This window comes from Haemaphysalis longicornis, unplaced genomic scaffold (assembly GCF_048455015.1).
Source record: "Haemaphysalis longicornis isolate Haplotype H1 unplaced genomic scaffold, Haemaphysalis longicornis Haplotype H1 scaffold_9, whole genome shotgun sequence".
NCBI lineage: Eukaryota > Metazoa > Arthropoda > Arachnida > Ixodida > Ixodidae > Haemaphysalis > Haemaphysalis longicornis.
Genome location: NW_027526460.1, coordinates 156,422,022 through 156,446,006, shown reverse-complemented (window position 1 = coordinate 156,446,006; position 23,985 = coordinate 156,422,022). Strand labels below are relative to the sequence as shown.

The window sequence follows — 23,985 nt, the reverse complement described above, 5'->3', positions numbered from 1 at the left end:
AACAGTGGATGGCCCATTTATAATCCATGCTGTAGAATATGTGGCGCCCTCTGATGGAGCGCCCGCGCACTGTGTGCGCTTTTGTTGGGGTGTAACTAGATGTCGTTGCGGTGGGACGCACGTGATGGTACGTCTGTTCCAGACATGGGCCCCAACCATGAACTCCCTCTTAACTTTTCACCCCCGTCCCCTTCCCCTTTCTTCTCACAATAAAACTTTTAGTACTACTACTACTACTACGTGATGGTAATGCTCCAATCACGTGCGTATGCGTATGGGGTTGTTCCGTCATCATGTTGAATAAATCATTCTTTGTCAGCACTCTTTCATCATGTTGAATAAGTCATTCTTTGTCAGCACTCTTTCTTCTGCGTTGTGCGCGGGCTGGCGCGGTGCGCCTTCGCTCGTGTCGCTGCCGAGGTCGCTCACCGTCGCCCACGACACAACATCTTTTGGCGACGAGGATGGGATCCCTTTCTTCTGCCGCGATAGCAACATCGTTGACGGTTCGGGTAGAATGAAAAAGTGAGTGCGTTTGTTTGACCTCGCTCGAGGTAGGCCGAGACTGTATGGCGCGTCTGGCGTCGTGAGGCCTAGCGTTCTTTTTGTGCTGACGCTAGTCGAACCGTCGCCTAGGCCTCGCCCAACTTCGTTCTTCTGCTTGTGCTCCTGCGTCTGTCTCCTTCCTGCTTGGCAGCATGGGCCTGTTTGATAACCTGCCCGTTTTCCTCGAATTGCCGGGGCCGCCTCCGATTCCGTGGCATAACTGGAGAAAATTGTTTCAGGCCCATCTCGAGGCGGCTGGCGGCAGCGAGTGGAGCGATGGACGGCGCGCTTCGGCGCTCGTCAGCGTTTTGGGTCGTGAGGGGGAAAGGAGGTATTTTGCCGAGACGGAGCAGGAGGAAGCAAGGAGGGACGCCAGTAACGTGACCGACTCTAGTGTGACCGCATCTTCGGTTTCGCTGTTTCTAAATTCGACCAACTTGTGCAGCTAGACCGGCTCTTCGCCGCCTCCACAAACACGCTTGTGGAACGTCACGAGTTCACAAGCCGTCGTCAATTACAGGGGGAAAGTTTTTTAGAATACGTTACCGTTCTAAAAGATAAAACCGTACGGTGCAAGTTCGGCCTGACGTACGCGGAACTCGTCCGAGATCAAATTATACATGGAACGTTTAACCCCTAAGTTAGAGAAAAGCTGCTAGCGCATGGCGAAAAGTTATCTTTGGAGAAGGCTGAAGAGATCGGTCGGAGTTTTGAATCGTTGTCGTTGGCGAATCAAGCCTTCGGTTCGCATCATCATCAAGTACAATTAAGCTGTAGGAGGACGCGCAGAAGATGGCGGCGCGGAGAATCAAGATGGCATGGGCCGCAGGGAAGGCCGGTGAGCTCAAGATGGCGGCACAGGAATTCAAGTTGGCCAGGCCAGACGGGGTGGCCGTGACGTCATTCCACCAGGTTCAGGAAGACAAGATGGTCGCCCCCAAGACGGACGTTTCCGTTCGCAGTCAGCTGCAGAGTTCCGCGGTACAGGTTAGCCAAAAAAGTTTGCAGGCAACGCCAAGCCTCAGTTGTGCGAACGATGCGGTAATAAACGGCATAATTCAGCATTCCAAAATTTTCCAGCCCGAAATCGGCGTTGCAACTCTTGCAACAAGTGGGGACATTTGGCGTCGATGGGCCGTAAGCCTGCACCAGTGTATCGAGTTTCTTCGAGGGGAGCTACGGGCTTGGCTCCGACACCGGTACCCGTACAGCATCCAACATCCACGGAGATCAACTCACCTTCGAGAGCTTCTGTCTTAACAGTCAGCACTTCTTCGAGAAAGGACTTAGTCGTCCAAGCGGAAGTCAGCGTCAACAATCCTTCGAGAAAAGACTTAGTCGTACGAGCCGAAGTCAGCGGGGTGACCATGCAACTCTTATTCGATACCGGAGCATCCGTGTCGTTGATGACTGCCGAAGATTTCAAGCGTCATTTCAGCAAACAGCATGCCTATCTAAGGCATTTGTCGACTTGCGGAATTTTTCCAAACACGTATCGGCATCCGCGGCTCATTCCAAACTCCTGTTCAAGTGTTGCAACGGTCTTGCTCCGTCACATTCTACGTCACAGACAAAGGCACATCGCTTTTGGGACTCGACGCCATACAGAAATTAGGTATTCAGATCGACGGTGCGTCTCTTACGTGTTGACTAGCATCGGTGTGTGCAGTGCAGTGTCCTGTGAACTTGCCTCCCTGTTTCGACCGTCTCTTCAACGGTGAGTTGGGTCTTGTCAAAGACCTCTCGCATAGTATCCAACGGCGGACAGGTGCGACTCCGGTTGCATCTAAGCTACGACGATTGCGTCTTCCTCTTCGTGATCAGATGTCCAGCGAGCTGCGACACCTGGAGGACAATGATGTCATTAAACGTGTCCACGCCGCGGAGTGGGTTTTGCCACTCGTCGTCGTCCGGAAAAAGAACGGTGACATACAACTGTGTGTGGACCTCCGGGAACCGAATAAGGCAATTATCATTGATGGGTATCCTTTGCCGCATGTTGAAGAGCTGTTGCAGATGTTTCATGGTGCTGGTTGTTCTTCTAAGCTAGACTTAGCGTCAGCTTATCATTAGTTGTTGCTGGAAGAGGGCAGTAGGAGCTTAACTACGTTCGTGACTCATGGAGGCTTATTCAGGTTTAAGAGGGTGTGTTTTGGTCTGGCGTCCCAGATCTCGAAGAATTGCAAAAATGTCGTTTGCTATCTTGATGATATTCTTGTGTGGGGAAAGTCTAACTCTGAGCATGACGCGAGCTTGGTTGAAGTCTTAACGTGTATAGCAAACAGTGGCACGAAGTTGAATGACAAATGTCTTGTTTCGGTCGAAGAACTCGATTTCTTGGGTGATTTCGGCTGAGGGCCTCTCACCGTTGGAAATCAAAGTAAAAGCTATAGTACATGCTGCGGCGCCTACGGACATAAAGTCACTGCAATGATTTTTAGGTCTTGCGGGATACTATGCCAAGTTCATAAAGAACTATGCAGATATAGCTGTATAGCTATCTTGATAGAGTTGAATAGAGATAGCTCAGGAAGGGTCAGACGTTTTGTTGGTCTGGTGATGCTCAGCGCAGTTTCGATCAGTTGAAAGCGTGCCTCACTTGTTCTCCTGTCGTGAAGGTCTTTAATTCTGACTTGCCTGTAGTAGTTACTACCGACGCATCTGATGTGGCAATTGGAGTGGTACTACCGCAGCGGTATGGTTCTAGGCCTGAAACCGTAGCCTTTGCGTCTAGAACTTTGTCGGAGACTGAAAGAAACTACTCTGTGGGAGAACGCGAAGGCCTGGCTTGTCTGTTCGCGTGTGAAAAGTGGCACATTTTCCTTTGAAGCAGATGGTTCACGCTTAGAACTGACCATCAGGCTGTAGTTGCGTTGTTAGCCGCAGGAGATGAAGGTCGGAGGCCTTTAGGGATTTCACGGTGGTCAGCTCGTCTGCTGTACTACAATTTTGACATCGAATACTGCAAAGCAACGGAAAAGCTGGTCGCTGATGCTTTGTCGAGATTACCCATTCAGACCGGTCAGGAACGTGTTAAGGAGGAAGAGATAGTGTCGCTGGTAACATCAGCAGTCGATAAAGAAACTGTGCAGCTGGCAACGAAGGCAGATGTGACGTTGCAAAAGGTAGCAAAGTATGTATCCAAGGGTTGGCCCGAGAAGAAAAAAGACAGTGATTTAACAGCTTATTTTCATGTAAAGGATGAACTTTCTGTTGTGGACGGTTTACTCATGCGTGGTGACCGTGTAGGCATTCCCTGTGTGCTTGTACCTACGTTCCTCCAGTTAGCTTGTGAAAATCATCAAGGAACAGTACGTAGGAAACAACTTCTCCATGAACGTTACTGGTGGCCTCAAATGGATTATAATGTTGAAGAACATGTAAAGCATTGTCACGTCTGTCAGCTGGCAGACAAGTCTGCTAAGCCTCATGTTGCAGCCGGAGGAATGGCCTGAAGGGCCTTGACAAAAGTTCGGAATGGACATCGTCGGTCCGTTACATGTGTCGTACCCCAGATTTCTTGTTACACTAGTCGATTACTACCGTACTTACCCGATTATAACGCGCACCCGATTTTCCTGGCACAAAAACCGAAAAAACTTGCACCTCCGATTGTACCGCGCACGGAACTTTGTGACCCAGACAAACAAATGCGGGAGAAATGGACGATTTATTTCCCGAAGTAATCTCACTCATCTCACTCCTCGTCGCTTTCCGCTGACCACAACATCTCGTCCTCGGTGCCGTCAAGAGCGTTCGCGATGCCACACTTCTGAACGAACGTTCAACCATGGTCTATGGGATCGTGGCCCACGCCTCGCACGCCCATCCCGCGAGCTTCTCCAGAGGCGCACACTTCAGCTGACCGCTCGTTTTGAACGCGTGAGAGCCGCTGCTGCCATTGCTGTTATCAAGTGCGCAAGTGGAACGATTTGAGAATTTGTGTGAACGCCGATAGAAAAGCCTAGGCGCTTATGCTTCCTCCGTTCGAAAAATTGTTGCTAAAGGCTTTGGCGCCATCTTGAGATGGTGATGGCGATGGGTGGGACGAAATTTCTGCTGTTTCGGCAGTTTTGATTTCGTATCCGATTCTAACGCGCATGCGATTTTGCGGCCTATTTTTCCGGAAAAAAGGTGCGCGTTAGAATCGGGTAATTACGGTACTCTAATTGGCGTGAGGTTCTGGGCACAAATTCTATTTCAACTGAGGATATCATTAAGTTGTTGGACTGGTCTTTCAGTCGGGAAGGGCTCCCTGAGGTTTTAGTGACGGATAATGGATCCCAGGGCCGGATCACGCGAAACGAAGGGAACGCTCTTGGTGCGAACGAATTGAAGACATTATATTCACAGACTTCACAGGACAGATCTTTGGATCAACTACGAAAGGTAACACACTGAACGTTAGACGAGAATTGTTAAACGGGAAAACACCGGGTGGTCCGCTCCAGCGCCCGCAACTACAAGGTCCGCGACCGTCCCCGCGTAAATGTCCCAAGAACAGAACCCGCTCACGGTCGGTCGTCTGAGGACGCGGGTGCCGACGTCGCCCTCGTAGCGGTGCTTGCGTCGTCTAGGTTGGCTCCACAGGTTGCGATGCCGTAAGTATCTCAGCCGGGTCAGCTGAAGGGCTTGATCCCGCCTGGCGTCCGGCCACGCACCGTTCGGCACGCCGGAGCCCGGTAGACGGTAGTCCGTGCTGGCGACGATGCCCCGGGCCTTGGCGGCGACGGCCGGAACCGTGGCGGAGACTGGCGACGGCCTTGCCTCGCTGTGGCACGTAGACCGGACGTCTTACGCGGGTTCTCACAGTACCCGTTCGATCCGCCTTGTCTCCTGGCTCGGTCTCGCTCGCTCTCTGCCCGTTGGTTGGTTGGTACCAAAAAAAAATGGCTCGTACCCACTCAGGGGTATTCGCCAGGAAATGGGCGCTAACTGAGAGAAGAGGAAAAACTGGAATTTGGATTAAAAGAAGTAAAGTGAATAAATGCAGGAAAAAAAGTGAGTATAAACGGGAATAAAAAGATAATAAGTAAACTGCCAGAACATGAGGTGCGGTAGCAGATAGAGCTCACCAACTACAAAATCAACACAAATGAATAAGGAAAGGATAGGCCGAAAAACAATCGTGGAAAGTACGTAAAAAATAAAGAAAGAAGATTCGGTAGAGAAGGAGAGGCAGTGAGCGGGAAGGCAGAGGATAAAGGCGCAGACATGTTTTTAAGAACAGCCCGCCATCTTGAATTAGCGGCTAGCACGGTAGACGGCGTGATTCAAAGATGAATGAATGTACAGCGCGGCACAGATCCCCGCGGCAAAAGCCCAGTACTTTCGCCCCGAGTGATAATATTAGAGGAACAGTGATTGGGTGGGCCAATTGATTAAAAGGGTTTTCCAGATATCTTTTTCGTACGGAGGTGAACCGTCGGCAGAAGAGGAGAAAATGTTCTATAGTCTCTAATTCATTGCAAAATACACAAAGGGGTGAAGGGGCCAGATCACAGTTGTGCAAATAATAATTTAAATTTGGTACGCCACAGCGAAAGTTAGTTAGGCTAACTTCGCATTCGCGTGATTGGCTAATCCGGCACTTCCAGGAGAACCGGAGGTGCTCGAACTCTGAACCTACGCACGCAGTTTCAGCCATGCTTTTTTGGAGGCCTAATCTGCGAGAACGTGCCGAGGTGAGGAACTGTATGTGCGGCAAGATTTCCACCACTGGGCCGTCCAGTGCAAGTCCCGCCAACGTATCTGCCTCGTTCACCCTTCCTCTTCCTCCACCTCAGCCGCAACCGCTTGGTCTTGGGAGCTTTTTGGCGTCGAATGTGGCGTCATTCCCCTTCCCGGGTATGTTCCATCACACCCAGTTTGTCTCTAAACAAATGCAAGAGTATCTAAAGGAGAAAGGTATCCGCCACGTGTTCTCGTCGAATTATTACCCTCAGGCTAGCGGCCAGATTGAACTGTTTAACAGGATTTATTTATTTATTTATTTATTTATTTAAGGTTACCCTCAATGCCCGGGTAGGGCGTTACAGAGGGGAGTGGGCATAAAAGGCACAGATATACAAGAAAATAATAGGAATACAACATAAACAAGAGTACAAGCCAAAATAAAGAAGGAGCGACAAAACAGCAAAATCAAGAGAAAAGTCACAAGAAAAGCACAATAATGTAGCCTGTGTACAATAGCGACAGATAAGCATTTGAAAACCGATACCTAAGGGACATAAAATGGGAAAAAAGGCTCTAGAAAACTGTTTATGATTGGATACATATTACTTATATGCAGTGGCTGATATAGTGATGTCGGTGAACAGTTCGAAACCGACGACCAAATGAGGACAACAAGGCACAACAGCGCTAAAAAAATTTTAGAATCAAGTAATATTACGAACGCGGGTAGTCAAAGCTAATCTAAACAACTTATTGTTACGGATTAATACAAGGGGTTCGGAAAGGCGGTTCCAATTGTTGATTGCTTGGGGTAGAAAAGAGTAATAGAACGGATTTGCATGACAATGAATGGGTGCAAATTTAAGGCGATGATCTAAGCGTCGAGATATGAAACAGGGACTTGATAGGAGTAAGTCATGAAGCGTCTCGTGATAAAACATTTTGTGGAATAAACACAAACGTTGTATATGGCGGTGTAAAGACAGATCAGGTAGTAGCAACTGTGATTTCATGGTCGTTACTCAAGCAGTGCGATTATATTCGGAAAGAATGAAGCGTGCGGAGCAGTTCTGGATGGGCTCGACAGATGAAGCTAAATATGCGAGGCCAGGGTCCCCTATAGAAGCGGCGTATTCCAATGGAGAGCGTATAAGAGTTTTGTACAGTTTTAGTTTCAGCGAAGATGTTAGACCATTAAAAATACGTTTTAAATAGCCCAATGTGCGGTTAGCATTGTTTGTTATATAGTTTATATGTGGTTCCCAGGACAGATAGGGTGATACATAGACACCTAAGTATTTACAGGAAGCTACGGCCTCAAGAATATTCCCATGAAGGGTATAATTAGGGCTGCGAAGCATTCTCGCGTTACTTGCATTACTTTACATTTATTTGTATTAAGTGTCATCAACCAGTCGTTACACCATGCCGAGATCATGTTAATATCCAACCGAAGTATTGCGGAATATCAGATGTAATCTCCCTGTAAAGAACACAATCATCAGCGAATAGGTTAATGGAAGACTGAACTTTACTAGGCAGGTCAATAATGTAAATTAAGAAGAGCAGGGGTCTGAGGACAGAGCCTTGCGGAACACCTGAAAATACCAGAGAAAAAGATGACGTGGTTTGGTTAACAGTGACAAACTGATAGTGGTTTAAGAGGAAGTTACGTAACCAGGCAAGAGCGTTAGGATCAAGGTTGCGCTTGCTTAGTTTTAATATTAATAGTTCATGTGATACCTTGTCGAAAGCTTTGGCGAAATCAAGAAATATGCAGTCGACTGTGGAACCATGGTCAATCTTGCTGTGAAAGAACATTTACAGGTAGCCAGACTTGAAGGCAAGGATGCTTCTAAAAGCATTACACAATTTCTTGGGTCGTATAGGGTCACATTACATTCAGTGACAGGTCTTACTCCAGCTTTTTTGCTGCATGGACGTCAGCCTCGTTCCAAAGTGGATATTAGCAACTTTAGGATACGTAAAAAGGCAGCAGAATCGGACAATTTCATGATGTGGAATATTCGCAGAGTGTCAGGACTTCTTTTGCATGGGGAGATGATGTGGAATATTCAGAGTGTGCGGACTTTTGCACGGGGAGAAGATGTGGAATATGTGGCGCCATCTGGTGGAGCGCCCGCGCACTGTGTGCGCTTTTGCAGGGCCGGACTGGAGGAGCGTCAGGCGCTCACGCGCGCTCGCCGCTCCTCCAGTCCGGCCGTGGCTTTTGTTAGGGTGTAACTAGATGTCGTTGCGGTGGGACGCACGTGATGGTAATGCTCCAATCACGTGCGTGTGGTTGTGCCGTCATCATGTTGAATAAATCATTCTTTATCTGGGGTTCGAGGAGCGAGGCAGCACTCTTTCTTCTGCTTTGCGTGCGGGCCAAAGCGGCGCTCCTTCACTCCCGTCGCCTCCGAGGTCCCTCGCCGTCGCCCACGACACAACACACGCGACAATATTTTTGAACCGAAACATCGCGTACACAAAGTGGTTTATTCGCCTTCATAAATTCAACGCACCCTCGGCTGCCGGGAATCGAACCCGAGACAATGCACGTGCCTGCAACCATGAGATAGCATGTGAGATCTCGCGGTGTAGACTGGCACCTGAGAAATCTTACGGCGAATAAAGCCGCGGTGGTTTATTATATAGAGCGTGGGAGTACTAGATGCATAATTGCTTACACAAAACTCAAAAGTAAAATAAAATAAAATTACGCGGGCGGATCAGCACCGTATATCGTGCCCTGGCCGCCCGCGTAATTTGTTCCTGCCTCGTTTGGAAGCTCAGAGGCGTCGTAAATGGCCCTGTGGAGAGCCATAACGCATTTCACCCTCAAAAAAAAAAAGGCGAAATATCAATTCGCACCGGTCTGAGGAGGATTACAGCGCAAACTTAGTCCTGGCGGAAACTAAGTACAGTGCAGCCCGTACAAAGGTCACGTCAGCCCGCCACGAAGCTCGTGGCTATTGACAACGTGTAAAAAACAACTTTTTCTGACAGCGCCTCATAGATGGCGCTTGAAGTTCGACAAGCGCAGAGTAAACTATGTTTTCAGGAGGTTGAGATCAATAGATCAACGTATGTGGACAGCTAAGGTTTTTAGGTACCTATACTTGAAAAGCGTGGACACGAAGTGGCTAGGGAAGAGTAGAAGGCTAACGATAAAGTACGAAAAGGACAGTGGAGAATACAAGACAGCCAAGGTAACCAAAACAGAAGCAAGTCAGATAGAAACGAATAAATGGAGAGAAAAAATGGAAGATAAAGCGTCGTTACAGGTGTACAGGGCGGAGAAATTGGAAATCAGAAAAAGAAATTTCTAAGGTAATTTCTAGGGCAGCGCTTTGCTTTTTGAGGCTAGAGCAGGTTGCTTGAGAATTGAGAGCTATGTGTGGAAGTATACACAGAATGATGGGGTAAGCGTGGTCTGCGGGAAATAAACAGAAACTATGCGGCACCGAGTGTTAGAATGCGAGTGTATCCATCCAAATCTACATGAGGGAAATATTGGGCTTCCAGAAGCCGTAGGATTTAAGGGTACAATAGAGGGAGTCTACTTGAAGGCTGTCGAGACGACGAAAAGATGATTAGAATGCTGGTGGACAAAGCAGAGAGAGGAATATTTTTATAGGGCTGATACCACCTGTAACAGAAAGAAATTAAATGGGTCGTGAAGAGATTTTCAAAAGAAAATGTGTTGTGTTTGCGCCTATAACCGTGGAACCTTAATAAACAAACAATGCATACCCGTTTCATTGCCCGATATCGGCAAATAGGAAAACAAATGCCGTTACGGTTTCACCGAGGCTTTCCTCCTCAACTCGTAAAGTGACGTTTCAGTAAGTCAGTAAGCAGCCAATCACAGTTCTCCCTCGTCTGCAGAATATGTCGGCATAGACCGGGCTTGCAAAGGGTCAAATAAAGCTACAACGTCGGCGCCATGATGAAACTCGCCCTGCAACTGTACGGGAGATGTGTGATCTCTGATACGACTGATCAACATGGTCGAACTTTCAGTCAACAATGCGGGTGAGTGGCGCAGGCAGAATTAACCACGTTTAATCTGAACTGGGCATTCGTAAACTGTTTACGCTGCTTCACACGAGTCTAAACTGTCGTTTTTCTTGCCGATATTTTTGCACAAGTTTGCCGACGTCTGTCTCACTTAGCCTGTAATGTGAGTTGCGCGAACGTGAATCTTCTGACCTGACGAGATAAATGATCGCACACCTAAAATGAGAATTTATTACATAAACACGTTTATCGAAGGAACTTTGAGTAGTCGGAACTTTAAACCCATCCATCCTTTACTCATAAAGCGCAAAAATAAATAGCGAGAAGTAGCGATACAGCGCCGAGTCCCTCCATCACGCAGTTCGACGATTGCTTTCCGGTTTCCTGCAATAAACAATGCTGTTAACGCTATTTCGTTGATTGTAGACGCTCCCCTTTGGCTTACTGCACAAGCGTTTAACAGTAAGCTGGCGGTTAAAGGTGTATGTTGACTGGAAGGTATGAAAACACGACACACTTCTGGTTTACCAATTCGAAGAGGCTTTTATGCAGCAGTTTTTCGTCGCGCGCGCTTCTCACGTCGATATATGTAGTTCGACAAGGCTGGCTGTAACGTTGGGCTGGCCCGGAGGCCGCAAGTTCGAATCGCACACGGGGCACTTTTGTTTTTGCTTGGGCGGTTTTGTGCCCTTTCATCCGAAAAAGGAAAGATTCCGAAGAGAATTTGTCAAAGGAATGTGAAATTCAACAGGGGAACTGGCTACAAACTCTACAAACAGCCAGTAGGTCCGAGGTCTGCTGTAATGGTTGCCAGACAACAGAAGCGGTCACGACACCGCTCACGTGCATAGAAAACTGTTTTTTGGGAACGAATGAAAAATGCATTATTTTTAAAATATGGGGTTTGCAGCATTGCAGAACAATATACACAAAGAACGTATGAACGCGTTGAATTCTCGAATGTACTTGAGGTGACGTCACCCTAGTTGTGCTGCCGACCGACGACGCTCGCATAGTCGATTGCGATGCGCCTCAAAACCAGAATTTCATAGGCGCCTCCTAAATTCCAGCAGCAATGAATTGTGAAAATATTTGGGATTTATGTTCTTAAAAGGTCGTTCAAGCAGGCAAAATTAAGCAAAGACGAATGCATTTTCTCTTCACTACCCCTTTATGTATTTTGTGCCTTTCCTAAGAGCAGCGCTATGAGTATAAAACATAGATATATTAGTTTTTTTGTGAAAAATGGCACGTCATTACCCCGTTCCAAAGGGGATATACCACGAGGAATCATCAATCATCATCATAATATAGCAATTTCCGGTGAGACTTGACTACGTAGTACATATAACAGCGCCCTTCTTTAAATTCAATTGCAGGTGATTTTTAGTTCACCAATGCTGGATCGAATTCATTTCCCAACAAAACACTATCCTGAAAGTTTTCTGTCTTACGGAATTAAATTCGAGGTCATCCACAAACAATGAAGCGGAGGGCATACGAGGGAAGATAATTTATGAATAATACATACAACTCCACCACCCAAGGTTAGAGCTCTGTGCCACTCCAGTTAGCGACAAACTCTGCAGATGTCTTGGATAAGGTGATTTTCTAAGTATCTTCTAAATCAGGGGCAGCACTTCAATAGAAGCAGTTTCAATAGAAGCAGTTGGTGCGAAACTTTATCAAATGCCTTTGTTAACACAAACTAACACAAAAATATCCGCAGTAACGCCGCGCCGCGCGTAGTAACATGCGGCTGCGGTGATAAAGCACACCGGCAACTTCCGTTATCGTTATACCGGACTGCAGGCTCAAATCACCGCACTTTCTCCTTTTTCGTTCACCGGGTAGCTTTTTTTAGCCCTTATTCACTTAGCGCGCTTCTATTATATTTTTACCAGGCGAGGATGCCGTAGAAAAATGTATTTGCAATATTCTAAACGCGAGACGCTGGGTGCCGCTAGTACACACTGAGGGAAGCACAACCATCACACCTCGTCCTCTTCTTCCACGGGAACTCCTCGCACAATCCCCGTTCGTTTAACCTGTGGCAAATCCCCCCATAACCACATAGTTTGTTAGTCGCCTGTCGGTGCCTCGTGTCATCATTCCCCTGCGGAACGAGCGCCGTCGCCGCGCTATGGGGTTACAGCGTCCGGCGGAAAATATGGCTTCAATCGTACAACATGTACTATGTCTGTAGAAGTAGTGTAACTCGACGGTGTCGACGCCAGGGGTAGATCTCTTACGTTACGTCGGTAACTTGGCGCATGACGCGAAATGGACCACAGTAGCGGGGCAGAAGTTTTTCAGAAAGGCCGATACGGTGGGTAGGTTTCCAGAGGAGGACAAGGGATCCCGGAGCGAAGTGCGCCACCCGATGTTTTCGGTCACAAATCGTTTTCTGATCAGCTTGGGAGGAACAAAGCCGGTTTCGGGCAATATGCCTAGCATGGTCAGCGCGAACAATGGCGTCCCAGGCGTACTCCGATCGCACTGCGGGTTGGTCTGCCGACATAGGCATGAGGGTGTCCAGTGGTAGGGTGGGCTCACGGCCATAAAGGAGGTAGAACGGCGAATACCCAGCCGTATCATGCCGTGACGAATTATAGGCAAACGTCACGAATGGCAGCGAGACGTCCCAGTCGCGGTGATCCGGGGAAACGTAGCAGGAAAGCATATCGGTGAAGGTACGATTTAAGCGTTCGGTAAGTCCGTTAGTCTGGGGATGGTACGCTGTAGGTATCTCATGTTTAGTATAAGAGGATCGGAGGATGTCGTCAACGACTTGTGAGAGAAAGCAACGGCCACGGTCGGTGAGCAACTGACGTGGAGCCCCATGCTGGAGAATGACGTCGTGAAGAAGTAAATCTGCCACATCAGTAGCACAGCTAGTCGGCAAAGCACGCGTGATGGCGTAGCGTGTGGCGTAATCCGTGGCGACAGCAATCGACTTGTTTCCCGATGTTGACTGGGGAAAAGGGCCAAGCAAGTCCAGACCAACCCGAAAAAAGGTTCTACCAGGATGTCGAGTGGCTGTAGTGTTCCCGGAGGAAGCCATGTTGGAGTCTTGCGGCGCTGACACTGATCGCAAGAACTGAAAGAGGGGGACGGAACGGTACAGGCCGGGCCAGAAAAAACGCTGGCGCACGCGTTCATACGTGCGAGAAATGCCGAGGTGACCAGCAGTAGGCATGTCGTGAAGCTGCTGGAGGACAGTGGAGCGCAGGTGCGCAGGGACTGCGAGCAAAAGTTCCGGCCCGTCAGGACGGGTATTGCGGCCATACAAAATGTTATCGCAAACCGCAAACATTCCCGTCGACGCGTCAGGTGAGGCAGAGTTGATGTTGTCGATAATCGAGTAATGCTGGGTCACGACGCTCTTCTTCCGGAATGTGGAGGAGTCCAGATATAGCACAGAGAAAGACTGCGTCGTCATCGTCAGCAGCGTCAGGTGGGTCGACCGGATGGCGAGACAAGCAATCAGCATGTTGGTGCAAGCGTCAAGATTTGCGCTTTCGTCGAATGTATATTCCTGCAGGCGCAATGCCCATCGACCTAACCTGCCTACCGGACGTTTTAGCGAAGAGAGCGAGCACAGCGCGAGAGTGGTCTGTTATGACAGTGAATGAGCGGCCATGCAGATAAGGACGAAACTTAGCGACAGACCACACGAGGGCTAGGCATTCGCGTTCCGTAATGGAGTAGTTGCGCTCTGGGGCGGAAAGAAGGCGGCTGGCATAGGCAATAGCCCGCTAAAGACCATCCTATCGTTGCGCCAAGAGAGCCCCCGATTCCGTACCCACTGGCATCTGTGCGTACTTCTGTCGGTGCATAAGGGTCAAAGTGAGCCAGAAGCGGAGAGTGGGTGAGTACGGAGATAAGGTTGGTAAAAGCGGCAGCGTGCTCGGAGCTCCGCGAAAACGGAACGTTTTTCTTCAAGAGGTTGGTGAGGGTCTGGCAATATCAGCAAAGTTCTTGATAAAGCGTCGATAATACGAACAAAGTCCGAGACAGCTTCGAAGGTCTTCGAAGGAAAGTTCTGAACTGCGCGCACTTTAGCAGGGTCGGGACGAACCCCCTTCGCGTCGACGACGTGTCCGAGGATCGTGATTTGCTGACGTCCGAAATGGCATTTGGAGGAATTCAGAAGACCGGCGTGTCGGAAAAGGGTTAGAATTCCCGAGAGGGGTTCGACGTGCGTAGTGAATGAGGGAGAAAATACCATAACGTCATCCAGGTAACAGAGGCAGGTAGACCACTTGAAGCCCTGAAGCAGCGAGTCCATTATGCGCTCGAATGTAGCTGGAGCGTTACAAAGGCCGAGTGACATCACTTTGAACTGGTACAGACCATCGGGTATATGAAGGCGGTTTTTTCACGGTCAATTTCATCTGCGGTGATTTGCCAATATGCAGACCGAAGTTCATTGGATGAAAAATACTTAGCGCCATGAAGGCAGTCAATGGCGTCGTCTATCCTTGGGAGGGGATACACGTCCTTCTTTGTGACTGCACTGAGATGTCGATAATCGACGCAAAACCGCCATGTGCCATCTTTTTTCTTCACCAGCACCACTGGAGAAGCCCATGGACTGCAAGAACTTTCAATGATGTCATTCGCTAGCGTCTTATCTACTTTCTGTTGGATAATTCGCAGCTCTGCATGAGAGACTCTGTAAGGGCGTTTGTGAACGGGGCTTGCGCTGCCGGTGTTGATCCGGTGGGTGACTGACGAGGCTTTCCCTAAAGGGCGATTGTTCAGGGCGAAAATGTCCCAAAAGGTAGTCAGGAGGCAGGGACGTTGATCGGCTTGGGCAGGCAGAAAATCTGGGGCCACCATTTTCGCAAATGGTTAACGGTCAGGGCAGTCGCGTCTGGAATATGAGGGCCAGTATTTTGTTGGTAATCGACGGCCAATGCAGAAACTTTGCATTCCTCTAAAGCGGAGAGGAGGCCTTGAGTGATGGCTTGCGGCAGAAGTTGGGTAGAAAAACTGAAATTTAGGAAGGGAAGAGATGTCAGATTTTGCGTGATCATGACGACTGTGTGGGGGAGGGTCACGTTGCGCTCCAGTAAAACGGCTGGTATTGTAGGAATGACGTAATCACCGTCAGGAACATAGGGAGATGCAGCCAGTGGTACGTAATAAAGAGCTTGGGGCGGCAAACGGATGTCTTCGAGGCAGCACAGACGGAGCAAGGGTTCATCGACGGTGACTGGCGACAGGGGTAGGTCAAGGTGGACGAGCACGAGAGAACAATGTATCAGCGCAGAATGGTCCCCGACAGAAAATCTTGGCCGAGAATGAGGTCATGGGTGCAATGCTCTAAAACGGTAAACAGGACAGAGGTGTCGTGACCAGCAATCGTGACGCGTGCAGTGCACATGCCCGCGATGGCAGCAGTTCCTCCGTCAGTGACTCGGAGACAAGAAGTGGCTGGCGTCAAAACTTTGCGCAGGCGGGAGCGAAGTTGCGCACTCATCATGGACACCTGCGCCCCTGTGTCTATCAGTGCACTCACAGGGACAACGTCAACTTTAACGTCTAACAAGTTCTTTTCGACAGGCAACGTTGTTAGAGGATTTTCGGGACGTCGGGAAAATTCAGCGATACCTCTGGGCGCTGCATCGTCTAGTTTTCCTGGTTGGAGCATGGGTATGTCGAGGAAGAGCGGCGGGGCGAACGGGACTGACGGGGCTGTGGTGACGGCGAGCGACCGGACCAGCGACTGTCGGTTGAGTTCGAGAAGTTGGGGGGCGGCGTCTGGCGGCTGGTGTGGAAGCGTCGATTTCCCTCGGCGGTGTACCGGGAGAAGTTGGTCGGGCGCAATTGGAACGAGCGGTTATGGCAGTAGTGGGCGACGTGGCCAGCTCGGCAGCAGTTGAAGCAAATTGGCCGGTCATCGGGCGTCCTCCATTCATGTGGGTTGCGGAACCGGAAGCACGGCGGTATATTGTCGCGTCGAGGCGCTTGAAAGGAAGGGACAGGGCGATCATTTGGGTGCGTGACGGCGCAAATAGGCTGCAATCCGAGATGGATGAGCTCGTCGCGCACAACGGCTTGTATCAAAGATACAGCAGGCACATTGGAGAGTTGTTGGTTAGGCTGAACACCGGCTGGAACCATGGCCTCAAGTTCACGACGCACTATTCTGGTCACATTTTCGGATGTCGGTGCTGCCTTTGTCGAAGGGAACTGAGCTGCTGTTGGCAATACGTTGCCGGAGCACGACGAGGTCGCAGCAGTTTTCGGAAGTCGTGTGAAATGTTGAACGATGCGACGGCTTTTCGCCTGCTCAAAGCGGCGTCATTCGGCGATAATACCGACTACTTTGTCACAGTTCTTAAAAACCAGGAGGTTGAATGCATTGTCCGCTATCCCCTTCAAAACGTGTCACACTTTGTCTTCCTCGGACATTTGTCGGTCAACTTTTATGACAAAGGGCGAGTACGTCCAGGATGTGCGCGACGTAGGACTCAGTGGGACTCTGCACGCGAGAAGCGAGGTTGTTCTTTGCTGTGAGCTGCCCACTAGCGGACGTCCCGAAAATGGCTTTGAGGTCTTCTTTGACAACGTCCCCGCTGGTGAGGCGTGCCTCGTTCGTGAGAAACCATGTTTGGGCCGTACCTTTGAGGCAGAAAGACAGGTTGGCGAGCATGATCGTCTGATCCCAGCGGTTGTGGCCACTGACGCGCTCGTTCATTATGATCCAGTCTTCCAGATCCTCTGCAGCCGTGCCATAGAAGAAGGGAGGGTCCCGGGGGTGCGACAAAATGATGTGGGGGCTTGTCAAAGAGGCAGTAGCCGCTGGGGCCTCGTGGCAAAGCGGGGTTGTCATGGCTGCAGTAGCCGCTGGGTCGTCGGAGCGAAGCTCGGTGAACGAAATCTGGCGACCGCTGCGAAGCTCCGTCTTCTCAGAAGGCCCAGAACCTCCACCACAAGATGTTACGAGGCGAGGATGCCATAGAAAAATGTATTTGCAATATTCAAAACGCGAGAGGCTGGGTGCCGCTAGTACACACTGAGGGTGGTGGTAGTGGGGGCCCGAAAAATGGCGCATGCCCACTTAGGGGGATTGGCTAAGAAAAGTTATGTTACAATCATGGAAGCACAACCATCACGCCTCGTCCTCTTCTTCCACGGGAACTCGTCGCACAATCCCCGTTAGTTTAACCTGTGGCAAATTCCCCCATAACCGCATAGTTTGTTAGTCGCCTGTCGGTGCCTCGAGTCAATATTTCAAACCTAAAGCAAAGTAAAATGGTGAAACACGTACGAGTAACTAAAAGGGTTTCAAACTAGATGCGCGTGGGCTACGTATACTTTTCATGTTTGCGTACGGGAACTCTGTACGCACATGGAACTAAAACTGTCTTCTGTCTCCCCGTCTCGACGTGTCGGCGTGGCTTAGTCGCTAAGACGACGGAAACTCGCTCCGCTTCTCTACGGGCCCAGGCTCGAACCCTGGCGGTGACAGCAGATTTGTTTAGTCTGGCTGGGTGTTCCTTGTGGCGCACGCCGCGACGAAATTGTTGGCTGGTAGAGGTAGAAATCTTTGCTTTGAAAAGGAAACAAGTGAGATGAATAAAACGTCGTAATGGGAAAATGATGACGACCATAGAAGTCAGAGAACACGACCACACAACTGAAGGCCTTCAGGAGTAATTTTAGTGTGATAATTAGAAAAGCAACGAAGCCCGATTCCGCTGGGGCTAAAATGGATTGTGGGGTTTAAAGCATCGAAGCTACATCTAAGCTATAAGGCGCGCCGTCGTCGATAGCTCCGGAATAATTTGAGCCCCATAGAGATCTTTAACGTGCGGCGACGTTTCGACACAGGGGCGTTTTCCCTTTTCGCATCCATATGAAAATCAGCCACCGCGGTGTCCCTGGGCTCTAGGGCAGTAGTGATTGGCCAAGTCTCTCGGCCATAAAAGAAACGAAACTACGCAGCGGGAAAAGGATTATGAAAATGGCAATGACAGGACCAGTCGCGCAGCCAGAAATTTATTTCAGGGGGGGGGGGTGCACATGCAACAATAGTGCCCGCAAGACAACGGGAAGTTAGAGAAGGAGAGGGATTCATAAGCTGGCCTCGAGTCCATAGTCTTTGAGAAAACCCACAGGAGCTTTGACCAAGGAGGTTAACCTCCTTGGCTTTGACACCCCGTAGAGCATTTGGTGTTCTAGTGGCCCAAAAATTACACCATCTTCCCGTGGGGAACCCTGATGATGCGAAGCATCATGGGGGTTCCGAGTGGTTCCATTGTGTTGCCGTTATGTTGAGTGATCTGGTGTTTAATAGCGCCAGAGGGAATTCCGCGCCCGGGTCCCCACCGGTGGCAGAGGCACGCAAGTACTGTTGTGTTACGGTGAGTAGGCGGTGGTTCTCGAGGCACCGAAACTCGTCCATCATGTTCTTGTCGATGCTGTCGTCTCTGTGGTAGAATCGGTACTCTCCGTCAGCGTTGATGAGGTAAAGGTTGTCGACGTTGGTGCACCGGCTGAGAGCAACTACACTCTCTCCTCTTCTCCTCTTCGCAGCTTTGTCTTCTTCTCCTTCTTAATCAGTGGTTCCCCTACAGGAAGATGACGACGGTGGTTGAGCGCGAAGCGCTCTCGCGATGGACTTTTTGGTTGGCCAATCCCTTGGGGCATCCTGCCACAATCATCATCAGAGGCGCTCCGGACGGGGCACGGACGCGGGACATCCCCCGAGCAAGAGATACTTCGCATCTAATCTTCTCGTTCTTCTTCTTCAGCGGTTCCCCTACGGGAAGATGACGACGGTGGTTGAACGCGAAGCTATCTCGTGATGGATTCTTTGGTTGGCCAATCCCTAGGGGCATCCTGCCACAATCATCATCAGAGGTGCTGCGGACGGGGCACGGACGTGGGACATCCCCCCGAGCAAGAGATGCTTCGCATCTAATCTTCTCCTTCTTCTTCAGCGGTTCCCCTACGGGAAGATGACGACGGTGGTTGAACGCGAAGCTATCTCGTGATGGATTCTTTGGTTGGCCAATCCCTAGGGGCATCCCGCCACAATCATCATCAGAGGTGCTGCGGACGGGGCAAGGACGCGGGACACCCCCCGAGCAAGAGATGCTTCGCATCTAATCTTCTCCTTCTTCTTCAGCGGTTCCCCTACGGGAAGATGACGACGGTGGTTGAACGCGAAGCTATCTCGTGATGGATTCTTTGGTTGGCCAATCCCTAGGGGCACCCTGCCACAATCATCATCAGAGGTGCTGCGGACGGGGAACGGACGCGGAATATCCCTCTGAGCAAGAGATGCTTCGCATCTAAAAAGTGTTTTATGCTGAGACTTCTCGCCAGGCATATGCGAATGCCATACGCCGAGCAACGACGCCGGCGCACGCGGCAGCTAGAATTACCACAAGGGGAACCACCGCCATATTACGAAGATTACATACCAAGATTAATGCCAAGATTACATGGTAGCAGTGTTGAAACTGCCTCAAGAAAAGAGGACACATCACGCAAGACCTACTATTAGACAGAGGATCGCATAGATCGAAATAATGCGTACTGTTGCAAATTCTGCCAGCAGCAAGGTACACCCAGGCAGATTATTGTAAAATGTGAAGCTACGCCAGGATTGCCACAGCTAATATTTCCTTACCGCCACCCCCAAGAGCAGTGGGAGACACTGCTGTCTAGCCCCTCCCTTCCAGACCAGCTCGTCGTCGTCGAGAGGGCAGCCGTGGTCAAGACGGCCAATGGGTTCGCGTGAATAGGGAACCACTTGGTCATGATCTTCTGATCAACGCTCATAATAAAAGTTTGTTAAGAGGGCAGGCCCATATGGCGTGGGTCTTCCCCCATCTCCAGCGTCGAGCAGTGGGAGGACGCGCTGGGCAGCTCGCAACCTGGGGTGCAGCTACTTCTGGTTGACCGAGCTGCCACCGTCGCCGCCAGCCTTCGGCCGGCAGCCACCACGCGTTCCTAGCCAACTTGCTTGGAAAATAAAGTGATTTCTCTCTCTCTCATAATAAAAGTTGAATAAAAGTGGTCCTTTCTCTCTCTTTCTCTCTCTTTCTCTCTCTTTCTCTCTCTCTCTCTCTCTCGCTCTCTTTTCCCATTCCCAAACGTACGAACTCTAAAGTGCCTCTGTATTTCTTTCAGGTCGCCTTGTGCATACAGTGGTGTAATCGCTGGAAAAAACCTTAACATCCTGTAATGGTTCTCGCCCTGCTCTATCTCATGTCCAATCCCAGCCGAAGGCAGTAAACCGCGACCCCGTTGTCACCATCACGTGCCGCGTGCGCTCGCTCCATGCGCGGCCTCAGCGGCGCCATTTTGAAGATTCCCTGCCGCTCGCCTAGAACACGCTCCAACCACAGCAGACTTCGTCAAACTGCCGTTCGTGGAGAGACCACCAGTTCACGTATGTGCAAGCGTGAATGCTTTATACCTGCAGTGATGTATTTATTTACTCTCACTGATTTGCGGCACACCTTTATTACAAGTGAAAACAAGGCGCCAGTTGGGTCAACGGCGGTTTGGAAAGGAATCCTGGCGTGTGCATTGATCGACAAATGCTGGTGGGAGATGCTGTCGCAGCTTGTAGAACTAGCTAGGCGCAGAGTTCCATTTTATTAAAAGTGGTTATTGCACCAACAAGCCTACGGACGCTTAGAACTTGCGTGCACTACAGAAGAAGCTATTTTCTTCCCCCGGTGCCACCGCATCCTTCTTCTGGAAGCCTTCAGGCACCTTCGCTCCTTTCTAGAAGAGACCGGCCTGGCCGCGCAACTGTGGAGTGCCCGCCCCCCCCTCCCCCCCCGCCTCCTCCTCTCTCCATGGGACCTCCCGAGCTGCACCAGCTGCCTCTCCATCTCCCCCCCCCCCCAGCCCCCGCGTTTTGTTATTTTGCACTTAAAGGGAAGATGCTTGTAGTCGTCCGCAGGAACAGCCCCTAGGCAGCATGCCTCTCATCTCCCCATTTACAGGATCCCCTCGCTTTTTCGCGTGACGGCACGCCCACCAGAGGCTAGGTACTCTTAGAAGAACAACTCCCGCATTCCCCCCCCCCCTCATTAGAGAGTTTTAGCAGTCCATCTGTTCCGTCGTGTACATACCGTAATTACCCGATTCTAACGCGCACTTTTTTTCCGGAAAAACAGGCCGAAAAATCGCATGCGCGTTAGAATCGGATACGAAACCGAAACTGCCGAAACAGCTGAAATTTCGTCCCACCCATCGCTATCGCCATTTAAAGATGGCGCCAAAGGTCTTAGCAACAATTTTTCGGATCTAGGCGCCTAGGCTTTTCTATCGGCGTTCACACAAATCGTCAAATTATTCCACTTGCGCGCTTGATAACAGCAATAAGAGCAGCGGCAACGAAGGTGCGCCGCTTCCACGGCTTACGAGCGGCTCCCACGCGTTCACAACGAGCGGTTCGCTGAAGCGTGCGCCTCTGGAGAAGGTCGCGGGATAGGCGTGCGAGGCGTGGGGCACGATCCCATCGACCATGGTTGAACGTTCGTTCAGAAGTGCGGCATCGCGAACGCGCTTGATGGCACCGAGGACGAGATGTTGCGGTCAGCGGAAGGCGACAAGGAGCTCTCGGAGAGCGACGACGAGTGAGATGCGTCAGATTACTTCATGAAATAAATCGCCCGTTTCTCTCGCATTCGTTTTTCTTGCTCACAAAGTTCTGTGCGCGTTACAATCGGAGGTGCAAGTGTTCTTTCAGTTTTTTTGCATCGAAAATCGGGTGCGCGTTAGAATCGGGGCGCGTTAGAATCGGGTAAGTACGGTAGTTACCGTGTTGACCGGGACCCGTCTGGGCACTGGCGCATTCGTCGCGGTAGGGGGATTAGCTCCGCGGGCCGGCCATTGAGAGTTTTAGCAGTCCGTCTGTTCCGTCGTGTACGTAGTTACCGTGTCGACCGGGACCGGACTCTGCCTGCGCGGGCAGGATGGACGAGGAGGCGCACCCCTCAGTGGCGAATGCGCGGACATGGCGAAGGCCGGCCCGCGGAGCTAATCCCCATACTGCGACGAATGCGCCAGTGCCCAGACGGGTCCCGGTCAACACGGTAACTACGTACACGACGGAACAGACGGACTGTTAAAACTCTCTATTGACTTATACCTACAGCCGCTGTTGTTTTTCCCTTAGCCTTCCGACACTTCTTTCTCGAGGCGTTCCTTCTGCGCGCACTCGCAATGCAGTTGCCGCCCTCCCCGATTCGAACTTTTATCTCTCACTTAATTTAAATTCCTCGCAATCTTTCCAGCTATCCAACTTCTTTTGCGTCCCCTTCCCTCCCCCACGTCAGACAGTTTCGGGACCTTTTCACCCATGTATCTGCCCTAAAAATCTCATAGCATCATAGCATAGCATCATAGCACAGCACCAACAAGTGGGTGAGTGCAGTTGTACGCCTACGCAACAAAGGCGTTATTTTCAGCCTACTGGAAGGAGAAAAAAAGGTCAATACATAAAAGCTCGTTCATTCAAGATCGAAGGGGCTGTGCCGGGACCACGGCGTGAGTTCGAATAACCGAGTTCTAATTAAGGAGCTTTTACTGTATACGTTAATTAGTTCCCATAAGAAAGTGGTGTGATCCGTCGAAGTTCTACAACCGCTATGAGAAACTTTACCGTTGAAAGGCTACACGTTCATTGAAATCGTACTGAACAAGTTTAGTGGGCGTCGAATTTAAGAGCACTAAATCATCGTGCTATTATAAGTCGTTATAAATTCCAGTGTCCCCTGTTATTTTCCCCAGCCGTGATTCCCGGGGTAAAATGGCTAACACATAATAACACAAGGCTTTCCTCAGTGCCATTGCGTCCGGTATTTGTTGTAGCAAAATGCGGCTGTTCATTAATTCTTAGCTGCCCGCAATGAAAATGTCCATCGGACTTCATTGTTCGTCCTTCCTTAGTGTTCTTTGAATAAACCCATTTCTCCTTAACAGGACAAAACTGTGCTGCTTCGTCGGCTATGCAGCGTGTATGCAACCGTGGCAGAATTCGTCGCAGTTGTGGAGAACGCACCTTACTAAAAAAGGCCGCTAGGTATTTCAAACGCATATTTGCCGTAAGAATTTATATTTGGCATTACGCGCTATTTGTTCAAAGCACTTATTTGCATGTGGCAACGCTGTCGACATGACAGGTGACGCGAAGTATGTCGGCTCTGATGACGTCTTTGTGAAGGAAACGAGTAAATATTTCTCCCTCGAGTGGAAGGCTGCCGGTACGTATTGCTCCTATATACTCGTCACTCTGTCCATTGCAGAACGGAATCAGCATTTTTTGTTTTGTACTTATGTATGCGTCGACCAGTTGGATAGGATAGTATACACTATGGCTGACAACGTTCTTCTTGCAAACAGTACGTTCTGAGTGCTAGGGAGTCATGATTGCGTAAATGCATAGCTAGAATGTGTTTTTCAAATGTTTGCCCCTCGACAGTTGCACAGCGCAGCTATATAGCTCCTCCTAGCTCCCGACATGCGAGCTAATCACTCAACAGGTTTTCCAGAGCGATGAAAGCCCACTGGCTGCTGGTGCTGCTGGTTTGCCCTTCGCTGCTGTCTGCACTCACGATCAGCAAGAGCGATGGCGGATACACGGACCTGGTGGTCGCCTTTGAACACTCCATCGATCCCGACGAAAGGATTGTCGATGCCGCTAAGGTACGACGGCTTTGCTTCTCCTCTGAGTAAACTCCCGCACTGGACGACGAC

The 23,985-nt window shown here is 50.1% G+C and overlaps 1 protein-coding gene across 1 annotated transcript in view; it reads left to right on the top strand.

Moving 5' to 3' along the window:
• The first annotated feature begins 23,780 nt into the window (after window positions 1-23,780).
• The window catches only part of LOC144153511 (calcium-activated chloride channel regulator 1-like), a 47,326-nt gene continuing 47,121 nt past the window's right edge, over window positions 23,781-23,985 (top strand). Inside the window, exon 1 of the mRNA XM_077685144.1 lies at window positions 23,781-23,934. Within this exon, the coding sequence (XP_077541270.1) occupies window positions 23,785-23,934 (150 nt within the window). The 5' untranslated portion in view covers window positions 23,781-23,784. The remainder of the gene's footprint in view (window positions 23,935-23,985) is intronic.